The following is a 16,468-nucleotide window of genomic DNA, read 5'->3' as shown; positions in this document are numbered from 1 at the left end:
TAGAAATTCTAGGGGAAAAAATGTCCCCTGTGATTTGGGCAGAGTTGCTGAGAAGAGAACGTCCTTCTATGATTCTTCATGGGACCAGGCTCCCTCTTGTTGAGTTGTGCTGTGGTACTTTGCTTACTGTCCTGACTGCCTGTGCAGATCTGTCACATTAGAGCTGGTCTTCTGTGGGACTCCCTCTGCCTGACAGACCTTGGACCATGATCACTGTCTCTTTACTTTCTGCCATGACAAACCCTGGGCACTAACTTTGAAGAATGTTTTTCAAGCCCATGTAATGGCTTCGAGCTCCTTTCTGCTCTGCACTGCAAACCCCTTGATCGCTACACATCCGCGACTTCTCACCATATCTGGTATGCCATGTGTCCTCAGCAGGTGTGGTTACTAGAGTTGCCTGGGGACAAAGCAGCCATTCACTCAACAGCTTCACACTTGGGTAGCTGCTACCTGTTGGTTTTGTGTGATGTACTAGGAGCATAAGAACTGGTTAGTGTGGCTCTGTCTTTAGGGTGACTGAATTCAGGGAGGTGGCAGATGTATAGACCAGGCAGGACACTTGACTATGGAGAGTGCAGTGAGCACGGGCCACTCCATTAGGAAGGCCTCAGCAGTCCATAACTTGTGCCCTGGCCTGGAACCAAGAGCTCTGGGTTCATCTGACACAGTGGATCTGGGGTACGGGGTAGCGGGTGGCAGGGGTAGGGGAATTGCTGTGGTTTCTGAACTAATGTTGCTTTCATCTGAAGGAGCTGATTGTATCAAAGTTCTTATTATCAAATACCTGGGCTTTGCAAATAGAGCTTCCAAGTACAACTTGCCTCTGCGACTCTCTGAGTTGATTCTTAGCACTGGCAGCCTGACAGTCTGTGTGTAGGGGCGGGGGTCGGGAGTGAGACCTATATCCTCTCTTTCCTTCAAGTGGCTTAGACATGTTTGCTCTGTGCTTGTTACCTTCTTTCTTGCAGGCAGTATTCTAGGAGTTTTGTCAATAACAAAGGGCTTTGAAATACCTTAGGCCTAGAAAACCTACTTCCTATTGTGTGTGTGTGTGTGTGTGTGTGTGTGTGTGTGTGTGTGTGTGTGTGTTATGACAGTTCCTGTCTATCAGAAAAATGAACTTGTTGTTATGACTTCATATCTAATGTCTTTTAGATTATAAGCCCACATTTGGAAATCACCTAATTCGTAATGAAAAACTTATTTACTTAGCAAATTTATGGTAGTGGTTACAAGGTTTATAAGAGTGTTTATAAAACTGTTAGATCTGTGCCTGCACATAGCAAGTACTGTGTAAACAGTAACTCGCTTAGCTCTCATAACGCAGAGTTACACACTGCTATTATTCCTTCTATTTTAATGACATGGAAACCAGCGTACACAGAGATTAAATAAATCCTCCAAGGTCACACTGTTAACTGATGGTGGATTCAAACCCAGAGAACCTGATAGGGAGTGTGGTTTTATCACTAAACTTTGCTTGCTCAAGTTCTTTTGGCATAGATTGGGTGCTGGAACTGATATACAAAGGTTGTTTTTATAGAAGGAATGTTTACTGTCACTGATTTGAAAATTCAGCTGAAGCTAGAAGATAGGAAGCATGTTGGAGTAGCTACTAAGTAGTAACACTGTCATAAAGCATTTTTTTATCTACAGTCTTACAGGAAGTAAGGAAAATCACCTTAACGTAAGGAAATTGTGGTCGATTTCTGTACTCTAGCTTCTACAGTTGTGATTGTGCACAATGAAATAATTTATTGAAAAATGGATCCTTTATTATGCTTTGCTTGCTTCATGTTTAATAATTGATTGTAGGACATATTTCATTCAGACTTTGGAAAAGATGGGGCATTTTTTTTCATGTTATACTCAATTTAATGTGGTACCAAAACCAAATCTCAGGGTAGTCTCAACCGTAGTGACTATTGGCGTGCGAATCTTGCTGACACGTAGAACTAGCGGGTAGGCTTCCAAACATGTGTTTCATTGTGGTAAACTCGACATTTAAATCAGTGTCTAAGTATCGTTGTTCAAACTGAGCAACAGTGATGGATTCTTGCCTGTGCCTGTGTGCTAAGCCCTTGGTGAACAGTGTGTACACTGGTGAATGCAGGCAGAGGAACACTCTTCCTTGCAGTGTGTGCTATCTGGATGCAGACACTCGACACTTCAGAAATCTCTATTGGCCAGGCTCACCCCAGATCTGTATCCCTAGCACAGGTTTAAGTGCCCAGGAAGTATCAGTGAACAAAAACATACATGTCAAAAAAAATACTCGTGTCAACATGAGACAGCATACAAAACAGTGAGCTATGGCATATGGCATTGTTAGTGATGAAAAGGGCCCAAGCTTGGGAGTAAACATTTAAGTTAAAGATGTTTAAATCTTGGGAATCCCTTTCCTATTTACAAGGCTGTCATCTCGGTTATTGGTCTAATGGGAAAACTCTCATTCCTTTGTCCCTCCCCTCCACCTCTCCCATTCTGTGACTTGTTTTTTTTTTTTTGGTTTTTCGAGACAGGGTTTCTCTGTGTAGCTTTGTGCCTTTCCTGGAATTCGCTTTGTAGATCAGGCTGGCCTCGAACTCACAGAGATTTGCCTACCTCTGCCTCCCAAGTGCTGGGATTAAAGGCGTGCGCCACCACCGCCCGGCTCTGTGACTTGTTTTATCATGTGTTGAATGAACCATAAAGGCCATGAACTCTTTGTTTCCATTTCTGTAGCTTCCAGCCATTAACTTTGATAGTGCCCAAAACAACATGACGAAGTCTGAGACTGCCATCAAGGCAGGGGGACACAGAGCTCATGGTCAGTGGCAGGAGTCCACAGAAGCAGTTGAACTTGAAAATTTTAGGTAAGAAATCTCCCTTGCTGTCAGAACCTATTCAAGTTTACTTATTTAAATGTATCACAGAAGTGAAAATTTAAAGTCTGAATATTCTTAGTTTAGTAATCTCAGTTAACATGGAAAGTATTCCCAGGGGAGGAAAAAAGCCCAAGTAACAGGTTGACTAGACAAGCATAGGTGAACCTGTCCTGGGAGGTCTGGACATCTTTTGAACACGAAGGTCAACAGTTGTCCACTGAGGAAGTAGCTCCAAGATGTTGATGTGGGTAGGTCCATCCCAAGCGTGGCCTTAGCTTTTGTTGTGTTTCCATGTTTCTGGTGATGAAAAGGCATAAAAGAACCTGTTGCTGTGAACCGATGTGGTGGCTAAAGAAGATGTTAGTTGGGCTGGCAATATGGCTCAGTGGGTAAAGGGGATTGCCAGCAAACTTTACAGTCTGAGTTCAGTCCCTGGGACCCATGTGGAAGGAGAGAACTGACTTCTATTCTACACACATGCACACATGCACACACAAACACACACACACACACAAACAGGCACACACACAGACACACACACAGACACACACATATACAGACACACACAGACATACATATACAGACACACACACAGACACACACAGGCACACACAAAAACGCACACACATATACATATATACACAGATACACACAAACACACACAGAGAAATGTAATAAAAATTTTTTGAAGATAATAGCTTAAAAATCTGAGTTTCTCAATTGCAGAGACAGGGCCTTGGCTTAACCAAAGAGAGTTAGTCTGTGTTTCTTTGTGTTGCTGTGTAGACCTTCTAGAAGCATGCATTCCTGTGGGCCACTTCCTTTCTGTGTTACAGTGTGTTTGGGTTGTTTGCTAGTGAGTGCCGTGTACACAAAGAATGGCTGAAGTATCAGTATGGATGTTCTGGGAGGATCTTTTACTTGTTTGGTTTAGCTTGTTTCTCCGACATTTTATGATCTTGAACAGTTTCAGAAAAGTCATATGAAAGTGGTGTTCATGTAATTTTCCTCTATTTGGCCTTAATCTTAAAATTAGCCATTTTTTATGTTTATTTAGTGTACATTTGTGCATGTGTGCGTGAGTAGGCGTGCGTGTGTGTGTGTGTGTGTGTGTGTGTGTGTGTGTGTGTGTATAGGAAAACTTTTGGGAGCTGGTTCTTTTCTTCCACCATCTGAGTTTCTGAGATTGAACTGGAGTCCTCAGGGTTGGTGGCCAAGTACCCTTACCCAGTGAACTAGCTCCTCAGCCTCCAATTTCATTATGCACGATGAAAATATCCTGTCATGGTAGCAGTTTGACCCGTTTATGTAATATCTTATACCCTCCAAGGTTTAAAGTAGAATGTTTTGGGAGTATTTTTAACCTATCTGTTGGGCTGTAATATCAATACAAGAGACTGAATTTGGAATATGAAAATTTTCTTAAACATATATACAAAACAGATAACAACAATGTATCAGTTGCTGGTCGAAGAAATGTAAATGTCAGTAAATCCATATTAAGTACAAATGACATCTGCTGAAATACATATGACATTTGCTGGTGTTACCAGCTGGAACAGTCAATGGAGGGTGGGAGTGTGGGTGGATCTGAGTTTGAAGCTTCCTTTGTGTGAAGAACAGCTGCATAGAGGGAAGCCCCGGAGCCGTTCCTCTCCCTTCTCTTCCTTCAATTTGAGCTGGAGGTGCCTAGAGGAGAGAATTGAATTAATATGGTAAAATGAAACACCAATGTTGGAATGTAATTTTTGAATTAAAATATATTATTATTGTGTGTGAATGCATAGTGTGTGTGTGCTTGTGTGTTTGTGTGTGTATGTATGTGTGTTTGTGTGTTTGTATGTATGTGTTTGCATGTGTGTGTGTATGTATGTGTGTGTTTGTATGTATGTGTTTGTGTGTGTGTGTGTGTGTGTGTGATCTCATGTGCCACAGTGCACATGTGGAGTTCAGGGGACAGGTTTGTGGAGTTACTTCTCTCCTTCTACTTGTATGTGGGTCCAAGAGTAGAGTCGAGGTCTCCGGACTTGCTCAGCAAGCTCCTTCACTAGCTGAGCCATGAGCTCTTGAGCGTCACCTTTATAATCAGCTTCACCGTTGAGTTCCTATGTAACAGTTGTTGCTTGCCCTTGCTAATATGTTGACCTTAAGACTCTCAATGTAGATGACCCTTGTTTTCATCGGTAACTTTGTTAACCCCAATGATGTTTATTATAAATCGTTTTCCTGTTGTTTTTTGATCTTAGTATAAACTACAAGAATGAGAGGAATTTCAGTAAACATCCACAGCATCAGTTATTTCAGGAGATCTTTACGGCTCTGGTGAGAAACAGACTCATATGCAGGTAAGGCTGTGCCTCAAAGACAGACCTCTACCCAAGAAAGGTGTGTTTCATGGATCCTGTACGGAAAATGTGCTTCAAAGCAGTCTGCGAGGGAGCACAGTGCAACTGTAGTACTTAGGAATCTATCTATCTATCTATCTATCTATCTATCTATCTATCTATCTATGCCATAAATGCACATATATATTCAGATTTATGGCTTATTTATTTTTCTTTAATTGTTATTATATATATGTGTGTTTGTATATAACACATATGCACATACAAACACATAATAACAACTAAAGAAAAAGAAGTTATAAATTTGAAAGAGAGCAGGGATGGGGTGGAATGGGTGGTAGGTACATGGGAAGGTTTTAGAGGAGGAAATGGAAGGTGGAAATAATATAATTATTTTATAATCTCAAAAATTGAAAGAAATTATTAAATGTATGTAAAAAAGAGAGAAAGGCTCTGGAATGGGATGGATGAGCTGTCACTCTGCTCACTAGAATCACTTGTTGGATTCTGAATTTAGTGGAATTTGGTGACAGCTAAGATGTGGGAGAGCATTGTTTTCTTTAATGTGCTTGGTTTGAGTGTGGACACTCAAGGAAGATTTACTGTGTAGTCCTTATGAAAAAGCTATCGATTAACACTGGGGACAACATGACAATACCCTTTGTGTTACACCTTTACAGTTGACACAGTGACCAATTAAGCAGGCTCCCCAGCCTGGACTTTGAAGAAAGAGTGAGCATGTACCTCCAGCCCAAGCCCCATGTCCTGCTATGGGTGACTGATGGGCAATCTTAGGCTACACACCTAAGGGCCAGGTCATTCTTGGGTGCTACAAATTTCAGAGTTGGGTAAGGGGTGGATTAAGTGGTAAGGTCCCCATTGTCCTCACCTCATATAATTTTGTTAAGATGCCAAGGCTTCTTCCTCCCCTTTCCTTATATCTTTAGAACAATTACATCTCAGAACTCTTTTGGTGTGGCTTCCTTGCCTCTTCCTTTGTGAACATCAGGGTTAATGTTGGATTAAAAGGCATAGATTCAACTTACTCAAATTGATGAGTGTAGATGAATTTCTAAACAGTCTTATTAAATAAGAAACACGGAGCCAAATATAGGGGTGAAAGCCTTAGAGATCAGAGAAATAGTGATAACCACCAACCTTACCTCTCCAGCTCTGCAGGTACCAAAAGGGGCTCCTTCCTGTCTAACCTGTGCCTTTTTTGCCTTGCTGTTCTGCCCTCTCATTGGCTCTTAGCCCAGCTACCTCACTTCCTTGTCAGTGCCTGTCTGTACAGACCTCCAGTCTCAATGGTTGGTACTGGGATTAAAGGCATGTGTCACCATGCTTGGCTGTTCCCTAGTGTGTCCTTGAACACACAGAGATCCTGCCTGCCAAGTGATCGGATTAAGGGCGTGTGCTACCACTACCTGGCTTTTATGTTAATGGCTGGCTATTTCCTCAGATCTCCAGGCAAACTTTATTAACATACAAATAAAATATCACCACATTTTAGCACAAATAAAATATCACCACAGGATACTTTTTGCCAAGAGGGGATGAAGCAACCCAGGAGAAGGAAGATAAGATCAAATACCAAGGTGAATGCCGTGTGGTCCTTTTTTTCCTCAGCAAAAACAATTACCCATATTCTAATTCAAGAGGAAACATAAATATTTACAGTCAGACAACTAAAGACTGGATGAGATTGGTAGGTGGGAGCTTTAGACTTTGGACAAGACTACACATATTGAATCTCAGTTTCACCCTGAAAGCATAATGATTAGGAACTGGACTTGAGTGGAGCACGGCTCCTGCCCTTCCCTCTTTTCTGCCCAGTTACCAGTGTTGTCTACACTCCTCAGTTGTGTTCTCTTCCAGTCCACGTGCTCAGACACCTCCTCCTAGGTTCTTCTAAGACTGACCTGCGATTAGTCCCTGTTCTGCAACTAACCCTGTTCATCCAGAGTCCTCTGGGGAAAGCCTGCAAGTCTTTCAGAGGAGTCCTGAAAGGAAGTACTGCCTGGACCTGAGGCAGGCTGCCTTGGACGCATGTCCACATGCAGGAAAATTCCTTACCTTCCACTCTCTTTCTGCTCTAACATGATTTATCTGTAGTAGAGTGTGATATTAGGAATAAATTCCTCTCATCTGCCCGGTCTCCAAGACCAAGTGGTCATGAGGTTGTGCAGGGAATAACAGTTGTCACAATATTGGCAGATTCTCGACTGCCATTACTCTTCTGTATGCCTGCTTCCTGTTGTCTGTGTTTCTCTATACATAGCGTCTGTATTATAATATGATGTAATTAGCTTGTGAAGTGAACTTGCACATGGGACTGGAGGTAGAGGGTTTCATGAAGCTAGTGAAACTGGTTTTGAACTGGTGGAATTTGGTGCAGAAGGCTGTGAAGATGACAATATGGGCTACAAGAGTTGGATTTGGAATATTAAAGATAGAGGAGACTGGGGGAAATGACATGTCACTCTAATGTATTTACAAAAAGGAATCTCGTTATGTTCTAAAAGCCAAAAGTGAGTTAAAGGATGTCAGGTCATATAATATGACAATTTTAATAAATATAATATGAAATTTTGTCAAAACTATCAGAATGCATTCTGTGTTTGGCATGGTTACTAAATTAGGTGTTATTTCAAAGTGAGCTCATTTAGCTGGCCTTTCCTGGTATCATTTATTCTAGAATAATGAGGACAGCTCCTCTTCCTTGCCTATGACTATGTGGAGGTGAGCAGAACCAAGATATTCTGGTTTTAGTTAGAAGAGACCTGCCCAACTCATTTGATAGGACTGTCCAAAATATCCTGTACTTCCCCCAAGCAGATAAGTTGTCATCCTTATTATTATCATTTTACATCAAATTTCCCTGAGTATTTGCCACAAATTTGAAGCATTTCTAAAATGAGACTGTAGCATATTTTTATGGAGATATGCTTATATACTAGAGAGAGTTCTGTGTGCTAGAATATATCTGGCCAACTCGTGACCATCTTTTATTTTAATTTAAACTTTTAATGTTTGAGAATTTTTTACATGGGTACTGTATTTGCATCATTTCACCCCTCCTCCCAACTCTTCTTGTGTCCTCTTCTACACCCCTTTCAAGTCCATGACCTTTTCTTCTATGATTATTATTGTTACATACACACACACACACATGCACACACACGTGTGCACACACACATACATACATGCACACACACACACATACACACATACACTGTACCCTTCTGGGCCCATTCACTGTTCCTCTTTTGCACACGTCTTTAGGGCTGACCACTTGGGATTGGATAACCTCATCAGGGACTTTCCTCTTGCAAAAACTAACTCTCCCTCTCTTATTAGAAATTGACTTTTTAAACCACAAAATTTATAAAACTAAAATAATAATCATAAAGAAATCACTATAAAAAGTGTTCTGGGAATGCACTGGCTGTCCCTAGCCGAGAGTACCAATACTGTACTTGGTTAACAACAGGACTTGTGTTGTCCAAGCTGACACTGGGGCATAGCTCATGGTGCAAAGGGCACTTCTCTTGATCTCCTGGTCCTCTGCTTGGGCTGTGTAGGTTCCCCATGGAGTGAGAGGACCACATGTCAGCATGCAGTGAGGGCCTCTTTACGGCTCTAAGTCTTGAAACACATCAAGTTGATAGACAGATGCTCATGGTGTGCTCTTACCATCCTGGTCATGAAGTGTGGTCTGTAGCTAGTGCAGAACTTCATCCCAGGTCTCAGGCTGTGGCTCTCTGTGCTTAACATCCAGTTCTTCTGAAGAACCTCTGACTCCTTCTGGGCCTCTTTCATTTGCTCTGTGGTGCTGGTGACGAACCAGGACTGCACATGCTGAGTATGTGTCGTGTTGCTAAGCCACACTCCAGCTTGTTAGTCTCATCTGTTGATGTTGCCCCCTGCATCCCTGTGCTCAAGAGAGTAAGAGTGACGTTCCCATTCTTCTCTTTCTTCCCAGCTTCTGCCGTGCCCCTGGGTACCTCAAGCCTAGCATCCTTCTTCTCTGTGGGCCCAACTTATTCTGACCCCTCATGTAACCTGTCACAGTCCTCCTCATTCTCATGACCCTAGGCTCTCTTCTTCCTTAGTAGGAGGAAGCCTGACAGGCAGGAAGCTGAATTGCTCTGCCTTCCCAGGGAAGAACTGCTTGTCCTTGGCCAACAGATCACCATGCAAAGCAACCATAACCTGGCCAGGATCATCATATCTGTGTGTGACAGATGTGTTTACAATCTACATGAGCTATTGAGAGCCTGGCCATGAGTAGCAGTCCCATCCCAGGGGCCACACTTTCACAGCTGACAGGTCATCTCTCCTCTCTTGCTCTCCCTCTCCTTCTCCACCCCTCTTTTTCTCTCCTCTCCCTTTTCCAGGGTCTCATTTTGTAGCTCAGGCTAACCTTGAACTTCTGATCCTGCCTCAGCTTCCAGATGCTATGGTTATAGACCTTGACCACCAGGCCTGGCTTTATCAGTCTCTCGGTGCTTCTGTCCTGCTCCATCTCCCCTGCTCCATCTCCCCTGCTCCATCTCCTCTGTGGGCCTTGTTCCTGGTGGCTTCCTTGCTAGAATCAACCTCTGTCTCCCATGTCAATGGGGAGACCCTTCCTGCTTTGTCATTCAAAGGCATCATTCCTAAAACAGGACACTTGACTTTTCTCTCAAGCCATGAGGAAACCTCAGCTCCAGTCCCCACTGTCTCCTGAGCTAATCCAGGCTGCTAGCAGTTCTGGCTTGCACAGTAGTAGGCTACCTGGGTTCCCTGGCTTTCCCCATCTGGTTCTCCCTTACTCTGTTCTCAGTATAGCTTCTGGAAGGATCCTTTCAAAGTCTCAATCAGCTCATGTGAGTCCTTTTTTTTAAAGCCCTCAAATACCTTCCTAGACTATCCAAAGGCCAGATTCCTGTTCCGTAGGCCCTCAAGCTCTGTCTGCTGCCTTCTACCTGAGCAAGCTTCTGTTTTCTCACTCTACTGCTTTCTGAACAAACCCCAGGGCCTGGGCTGCCGCTTTTCTGCTGTTCTGACCCAGGCTTGCGTAAAGCTCCTGCCCTCAGCTCATGTGGAGCTAATCTTACAAGAGAGCCTCCCCTGACTATCCCAAAATAGCATCCTGCCCTAATGAACCCTGGTCCTGGTTGTTCTTTGCCATCACCACTTGACAGATCTACAGTCTGGGCTTCTGTTCCATGCCCTTCAAAGGGGCCCCAGTGGAGCCCAGGCCCAGCCCTTGCCTCTGCTGCACTCTGTGCCCACTCAGAACCAGGCTGGTGGGGCATGGTGGTGAAGATGTGGAAGTACTGTGACGTGTCCACAGCCCCCACATTGGTTTCTTCCTGGCTAGATGTGGGCTAGGCTTTGTGGGTAACACAGGATGAGCAAGGAGCATAGGGAAGTGAGAGAGGAGTCGGTGTGGATTCTGGACAGTCCTCACATGTGTTCTTGTTTATGTTAAGTGTTTGGTCTATCCTGGTATAGTTTTACTTGTCCACTTATCCAGAATAAAAAAAGGTCATTCTAAGAATGAGGATATTTATTTTGGAAGGTGGACTTTGTTTTTGGTGTGTGTTAAGGAAAGCAGTACACAACATGAGGAAAGTGTTCATTGTGAGCTGAAGTGTGTTAAAGGCAGGTGGAGGCAATAGCCTCTCCAGATATACACCGTGTGTTTTCCACAATGGCCGCCTGTAATTTGGAGCACTCATGTCACATATGGGTGTCTTCCTCTTGAAAGGAAATAGAAACGCCCCCACCTTCTCTCTTCTCAAACATTATATATGCAGTGACATTTTCCTTTTCTTTTGACACTGCTGGCAGAAAGTGGTGTCCTGAACAAGGGTGGTGGGAGCTGAACACACTGAGTATATTAATAGTCCTGTGGAAGCCGTGGCATCAGTTCAGGCACCAGAGAGGTTAAATGCTTGCCCGCTTATGAATTTGCGCCTGTGTGGCTGCCGTGTTGAGACAGCCTCCAGGGAAGCGCTGTCACTGCAGATTCATGGCTTTCCGGGCTGCCTCCAAGGACCCATCTCCCGTTCCCATGGTAAATGTATCTGAAGAGTGCTTTCACCCACATTTGTGTGGAACCCCAGCGAAGGGGCCTGCCTGCCTGAGTCAGTCTGATGAAGACACTGCTCTCCATCTGTGCCTATTTCCTGCATAGTACTTTGGCTACACTAAGTCCTGTGTTTTCCAGTTCCCCTGAGTCTTGGTGAGCCGAGGTGCATGTAATTCCCCACAGAGCCGGGGCTGCATCCCTGTGGCCCTTTTGTCCTCCTCGGAGTTCCAGGCCAGGAGCCAAGGAAGGTCTCCTTCTGAGGTCATTCTCGAGGGGCAGAACCCAGGGACTCAGCCGTCAGGAATCCTATTTACAATAGTAGGAGAATAGCTATGAGAAATATTAATAGTCTTGGGCTTCCATCCCAAAATTGCAAAGCAAAACAAAACAAATGTGATTTGCCTGGAACAGAACTTTCATCTCAGACTATTCTGGATCCCTTCATTTGGTTAGACACCATTAAGAATGAAAATTAAAGTCAACATTGGAATTTTAGTTCATTTTCTTGAGGAATAAGGAGAAAAACAAAAAAGACCTTTTAATATGTATTTTAATATGGAAAATCCACAGGGAAGGTCACAGACTTTCCTGTGAAGACTGGCCACGGCTGACAGGAAGAATACCGCACACATATTTGTAGCACAGATCCTGGCTTTCCCCCTTGGATGCTGAAAATGTTGTTGGCGTTCAGGCACATCAGATGGCCCATGGCTGTTGCAGCTGTTGCTAGCTGCCATTGTTCATCTGGGGAGGGGAGAGGGTCTTAGCTGTGTGCCTTTGCCCTGCACCCTCTCCAAAATAAGAGTATTAGAGTTATCATAGTTTTGCAGGTGTCCTAAAATTTTCCGTGTTTTCACCAACGGAGAGTCTGAAGTATGATAAACCACAGTGCTATGGCCAGTAAGGCCTCATATGTGCTTGGCAAATGCTCTACACCGAGTTACAGCCTACATCTACTTAAAACACAACAACCGCTTTTAAATTTAACATATAAAGTACTTGGTTTTATTCTGTCATTTTCATACTTTGTTCAGATTTGTTCTTTTCTGAGCCCCCTTTCACTTATTTTAAGACACTCTCACTAAGTTGCCCAGGCTATCTTTAGGCTTGCTCTGTACCTCAAATTTATAATCCCCCTGTCTCTACTTCCCAAGTACCTGGATGACTGGTTTGTGCTTGGAGAGTTCTGTTTACCAGGCAACCCAAGGGTTGGCTGAGCCTTGTTTTTATTTTTCCAAAGAAACTGACTGTGCCCCATGGCACAAGGGTCACCGATAAAGTGCCTGCGCTGGAGAGGGCCATGCTGTTGTTGGTAGTGGCAAGGGGCAGCTGCTGGTAACCTCACTGGTGGTGGTGAGTGAGAGTAGTTCCCAATGGGTGGTGGTCACAGGTCTTTCCTTCTGTGTCTGTGTGCTGGGGGCATGGACTGCAGGGAACACACAGACATTCCAGGAATAAATCAGTGGGTCTAGTGCCCTGCCAACCTCTGTCTCACCATAATGAAGGGATGGTGTGTGGTGTTGCCAGGGAATGGAGGATGCCTAGTGCAGCTGCCACAGATGTCACCCTGACTCATTCACTCAGCTTCTAAACGTGCATGTTTAGGGGAAGAGTTGAACTCCTCAGTGCTATAGAGAAGACAACCTGAATCTTATCTCTAGAGCCCAAGAATAGATTTAGGTCAGGCCAGGGGACAGTTGGCCTGGGTCTTCAACTCAGGTAAGTGTTCCATATGGCAGGAGTGTTTACGGCATTATGACATTGCCTTATGCACAGCCAGGTGAATGGCATTGTTATTGTAGTCTGAAAGAGTTCCTGCTCTTTCCCCATTTCCCTTGCCTGAAGATGAAATTATGGACCTTTTGTGTTTCAGGCTTTTGTTAATTCGGGCACAATGATTACTGTGGAACTGGCATGCAGGGCAGTATGAGGCATGCGTCACCAGGCTGGACCTGCCTTCTGTGGACAATGCCTGGCTGTACTTGCAATAGCATTGTTTGGGGAGGGCAGTGCTTAGTGACTTTCTTCACCTCAGGAGGCTACCGGGCTATGCAGTAGTAACCTCTTCACTAAACATGCTCTGTGGTTAGAAGTAACCTCTTCACTAAACATGCTCTGTGGCTAGAAGTAACCTCTTCACTAAACATGCTCTGTGGCTAGAAGTAACTTTTTTACTAAACATGCTCTGTGGTTAGAAGTAACTTCTTCACTAAACATGCTCTGTGGTTAGCACAGTAAAGGTAATGGGAGTCCTGAATTGGAGAGCCGCAGGAGGCTGCCATTGGGAAGCACCTTAGGCCCTGGCTCACAGACAACCTGCCACAGGGCTGGAAGGGAACAGGGGCTATGGCAGGAGGTGGACTTGGAGGCGTATGATAAGACAGGTCCTGCAGAGCCTTATGGGCAAGAGGATGGATTGTGAGACTTTCATTCTGAGGGGTTTGGGTGCTGCTGGGGAATTTGGAAAACAAGGTAGAGGCAAGGAAGGCACCTTTAATGTTTTAACACATTTACTACCAGCTTTAGCTGGACTCAGGATGGCATGTACTCTCTGAGGCCCAGCTTGAAGGACAGAGACATTTGTCAGGGGAAGGGGGCTGGGGTGGGGACACCCAGAGGAACTGTGTTGTCTTCCCCTATGCTAACCGGAAGGGAGGTGGGCTGCTGCTGTGCTTTCGTTGTTGTTGTTCTGAGGATGTTTCAGTGTAGCTCAGGCTCGCCTCAAACTCAGTATATGGCCAAGGGTGACCTTAAACTCTGGGTCCTTCCCAGCTCTAGGCTCTTCAGTGTCTACTACCATGTCTGGCTCAGAAATGTGATGACAGGACAGTGAAGGATTCTTGTTAGGCCAAGCTGGCCTTGAACTTAAGATCCTCCTTCTCCTCTTCAGCCTCCAGAGTTCTGGGATCTTAAGTTCAAGGCCAGCCTGATTTATAGAGTGAAGCTTGGGCAGTGGTGGTGCACGCCTTTAATCCCAGCACTCGTGAGGCAGAGGCAGGCGGATCTCTGTGAGTTCAAGGCCAGCCTGGTCTACAGAGTGAGATCCAGGACAGGCACCAAAGTTACACAGAGAAACCCTGTCTCAAAAACCAAAAAAAAGGGGAAAACTAGAGTGAAACTATCTCACAATGCTTGTTTGTTTGTTTGTCTGTTTTTGTTCTCTCAGTATATGCATACAACTTTTTCAGGTGGAGACTAGGCTGTTGGAACATTGATGCTTCTTAAGCTGGACCTAAGTATTGGAAGTTTTAGCTCTTGGTTTTGATTTAGGGACACTATGAAATATTACTAAGCTAGTGTGAGTACTCAGAACCAGATTTGTTTGGAGGGTCCTGTTACCAAAGAGACAAAGATGGCTTCCAGTGTTTTACATTGGTGTGGGTCAAGGCTGAAATACCAAGTCACAGTCCCTTACAGATGAAGCTGAGATGGACCACTGGCCGGTTCCTTCACAGCTTTTCCTTTCCTTCATAGCTGTGTGTTGTTTGTGAACGGTCTAAACACCAACATACCCTCTTTTGTTTTCTTCTTTCAGAGAGTGGGTTAATCGAGCTCCATCCATTCATTTTCTGAGAGTGTTAATTTGTCTGAGGCTGCTAATGAGGGATCCATGTTATCAGGTTGGTTGGAAAAAGTAAAACTGTTCTTCACTTCTAACAAAAATGAAATAATTAAATTAAAAACCCAGTGGGCTTTTCTTCAAGATGGACCATGTTAGTGTTTGCTTCACGAGGCAGGACCTTCCTTCCGGATGTGGCGCACAGCTCACCTGCTCTTTGAAAAGACTAGGACGCAGGGATTTGCAGGCCGGTACAGCTGCATGCTTACACTTAACCTGTAAGGTTCAATGACTGAGTTCTGGTCTATGTCTGCTACAGGTCTATGTCAAACCTTTGAAGCCATTTTGAGTTCAAGGAGGTACACAGTAGTCCACGCATTGAAGCGTGTTTAAGGTCACGAGGCTCACCAGGGCAGAGCCACCAGTGACAAGAGGGGAGCTTACCACGTGACTCCAGAGGCAACCCCTGGGAACAGCAGGGCTGCAGCCTGTTAGCTGCCAAGAACCCATCCCTTCCCAGCTCTCGGCTGGTAACTCTAAGCCCAGGAGAGCATAGGGCCTCCCTCCTATTGGTCTCAGGGGAGGGGCCTGCAGCTCTAACCTTCCCCGTTTATCACTGTTAGTTGGATGTGTCGTCTCTAGTTTACAGCTTCTTGCATTTTAATGTGCACAGAAATCAATGGGGATCTCATAGATACAGATTCTTAGTCAGGAGGTGGGAACTGAGGCTCCTGATTCTACATTTCTTTTTAAAGATTCATTATATTTATGTGCATGTGTATGTGTCTGCTCTGAAGTTATATGTCTTCCTGTGCCTCCAGAGGCTGGAAGAGGGTGTTTGGGTCCCTGAAATTGAAGCTACAGGTGGTTGTGAGCCACCTTGATAGGGATCCTGGGAACCAAACTCCGGTCCCCTCAAAAACAGCAAGTTCTCTTAACTACCTTGCCTTCTCTCCAGCCTCATTCTGCACTTCTAAAACAGTTCCAGGAGATGCCGGGGATGATGAGCCACAGGGCCATAGTTTGCCTTGAATAAGAAGGGCTTGGTCCTTTAGCAATGAGACTTTAAAGAATGGCCTACCCAAGGGATCTGGTTCAAAGCTTTCTAGCCTGGCTTGGAGGTAGGGAGGGAGCTGCAGGTGCTACTGTTTGCTAAGTTGACTGTGTTTCGGAAGCACCTAGAGGCATTTCTGATCAGTGAGGCTGCTGGCTGGGCTGACACGGTGCGAGAGGCCTCATGGCAATTCTGTTCAACCATGTTAACATCTCAAGCATGCCTGTTATTTGTACAGACTGTTGGATTTTTTCCTTCCAAAGGATCTTGTTTTATGCTGAGTCTTTCCAAACTACTGGGAAGCTCGTAGCACCTAGGTACTTATGGTAGATTCAGTTTTGTTGGTAAAGACAGAATGTTCCCTTTCATTGCCCCAATCATCATCTTTCCCAAACTTAGCACTAAAACAAAATGTGTCTCGCCTTGACTGGAGTTTTCTGGGGCTGCTGATCACTGTATCTTCTGTTCAGAGGCTGCATACCTTTCCTCACATACATTCTAAACCAGCTTTGTGCTGTTACTGTCACTTGAACCCTTTGCATGTGCTGTCAGGGTGTC

At 44.6% G+C, this 16,468-nt stretch overlaps 1 protein-coding gene across 7 annotated transcripts in view; it reads left to right on the top strand.

Annotated features, from left to right (window-relative positions):
- The window catches only part of Nek10 (NIMA related kinase 10), a 196,438-nt gene that overhangs the window by 13,826 nt on the left and 166,144 nt on the right, over window positions 1–16,468 (top strand). For 6 of the 7 annotated variants that reach the window (XR_008217203.1, XM_052734077.1, XM_052734079.1 and 3 more), the window contains 3 exons: window positions 2,728–2,858; window positions 5,117–5,215; window positions 14,833–14,917. Coding sequence is in view for 6 of the 7 variants with exons in the window: in XM_052734079.1 (XP_052590039.1) it covers window positions 2,728–2,858; window positions 5,117–5,215; window positions 14,833–14,917 (315 nt within the window). In the remaining variant the exon portion in view is untranslated. Of the gene's footprint in view, window positions 1–2,727; window positions 2,859–4,517; window positions 4,586–5,116; window positions 5,216–14,832; window positions 14,918–16,468 lie in introns of those variants that run through there. The other variant, XM_052734078.1, reaches the window with a different exon arrangement.

Source organism: Peromyscus californicus, unplaced genomic scaffold, assembly GCF_007827085.1.
Source record: "Peromyscus californicus insignis strain IS unplaced genomic scaffold, ASM782708v3 Scaffold_12__1_contigs__length_115047231, whole genome shotgun sequence".
Classification (NCBI taxonomy): Eukaryota; Metazoa; Chordata; class Mammalia; order Rodentia; family Cricetidae; genus Peromyscus; species Peromyscus californicus.
The sequence above is the reverse complement of the archived record's forward strand: the minus strand, read 5'-3'. Positions and strand labels throughout refer to the sequence as shown.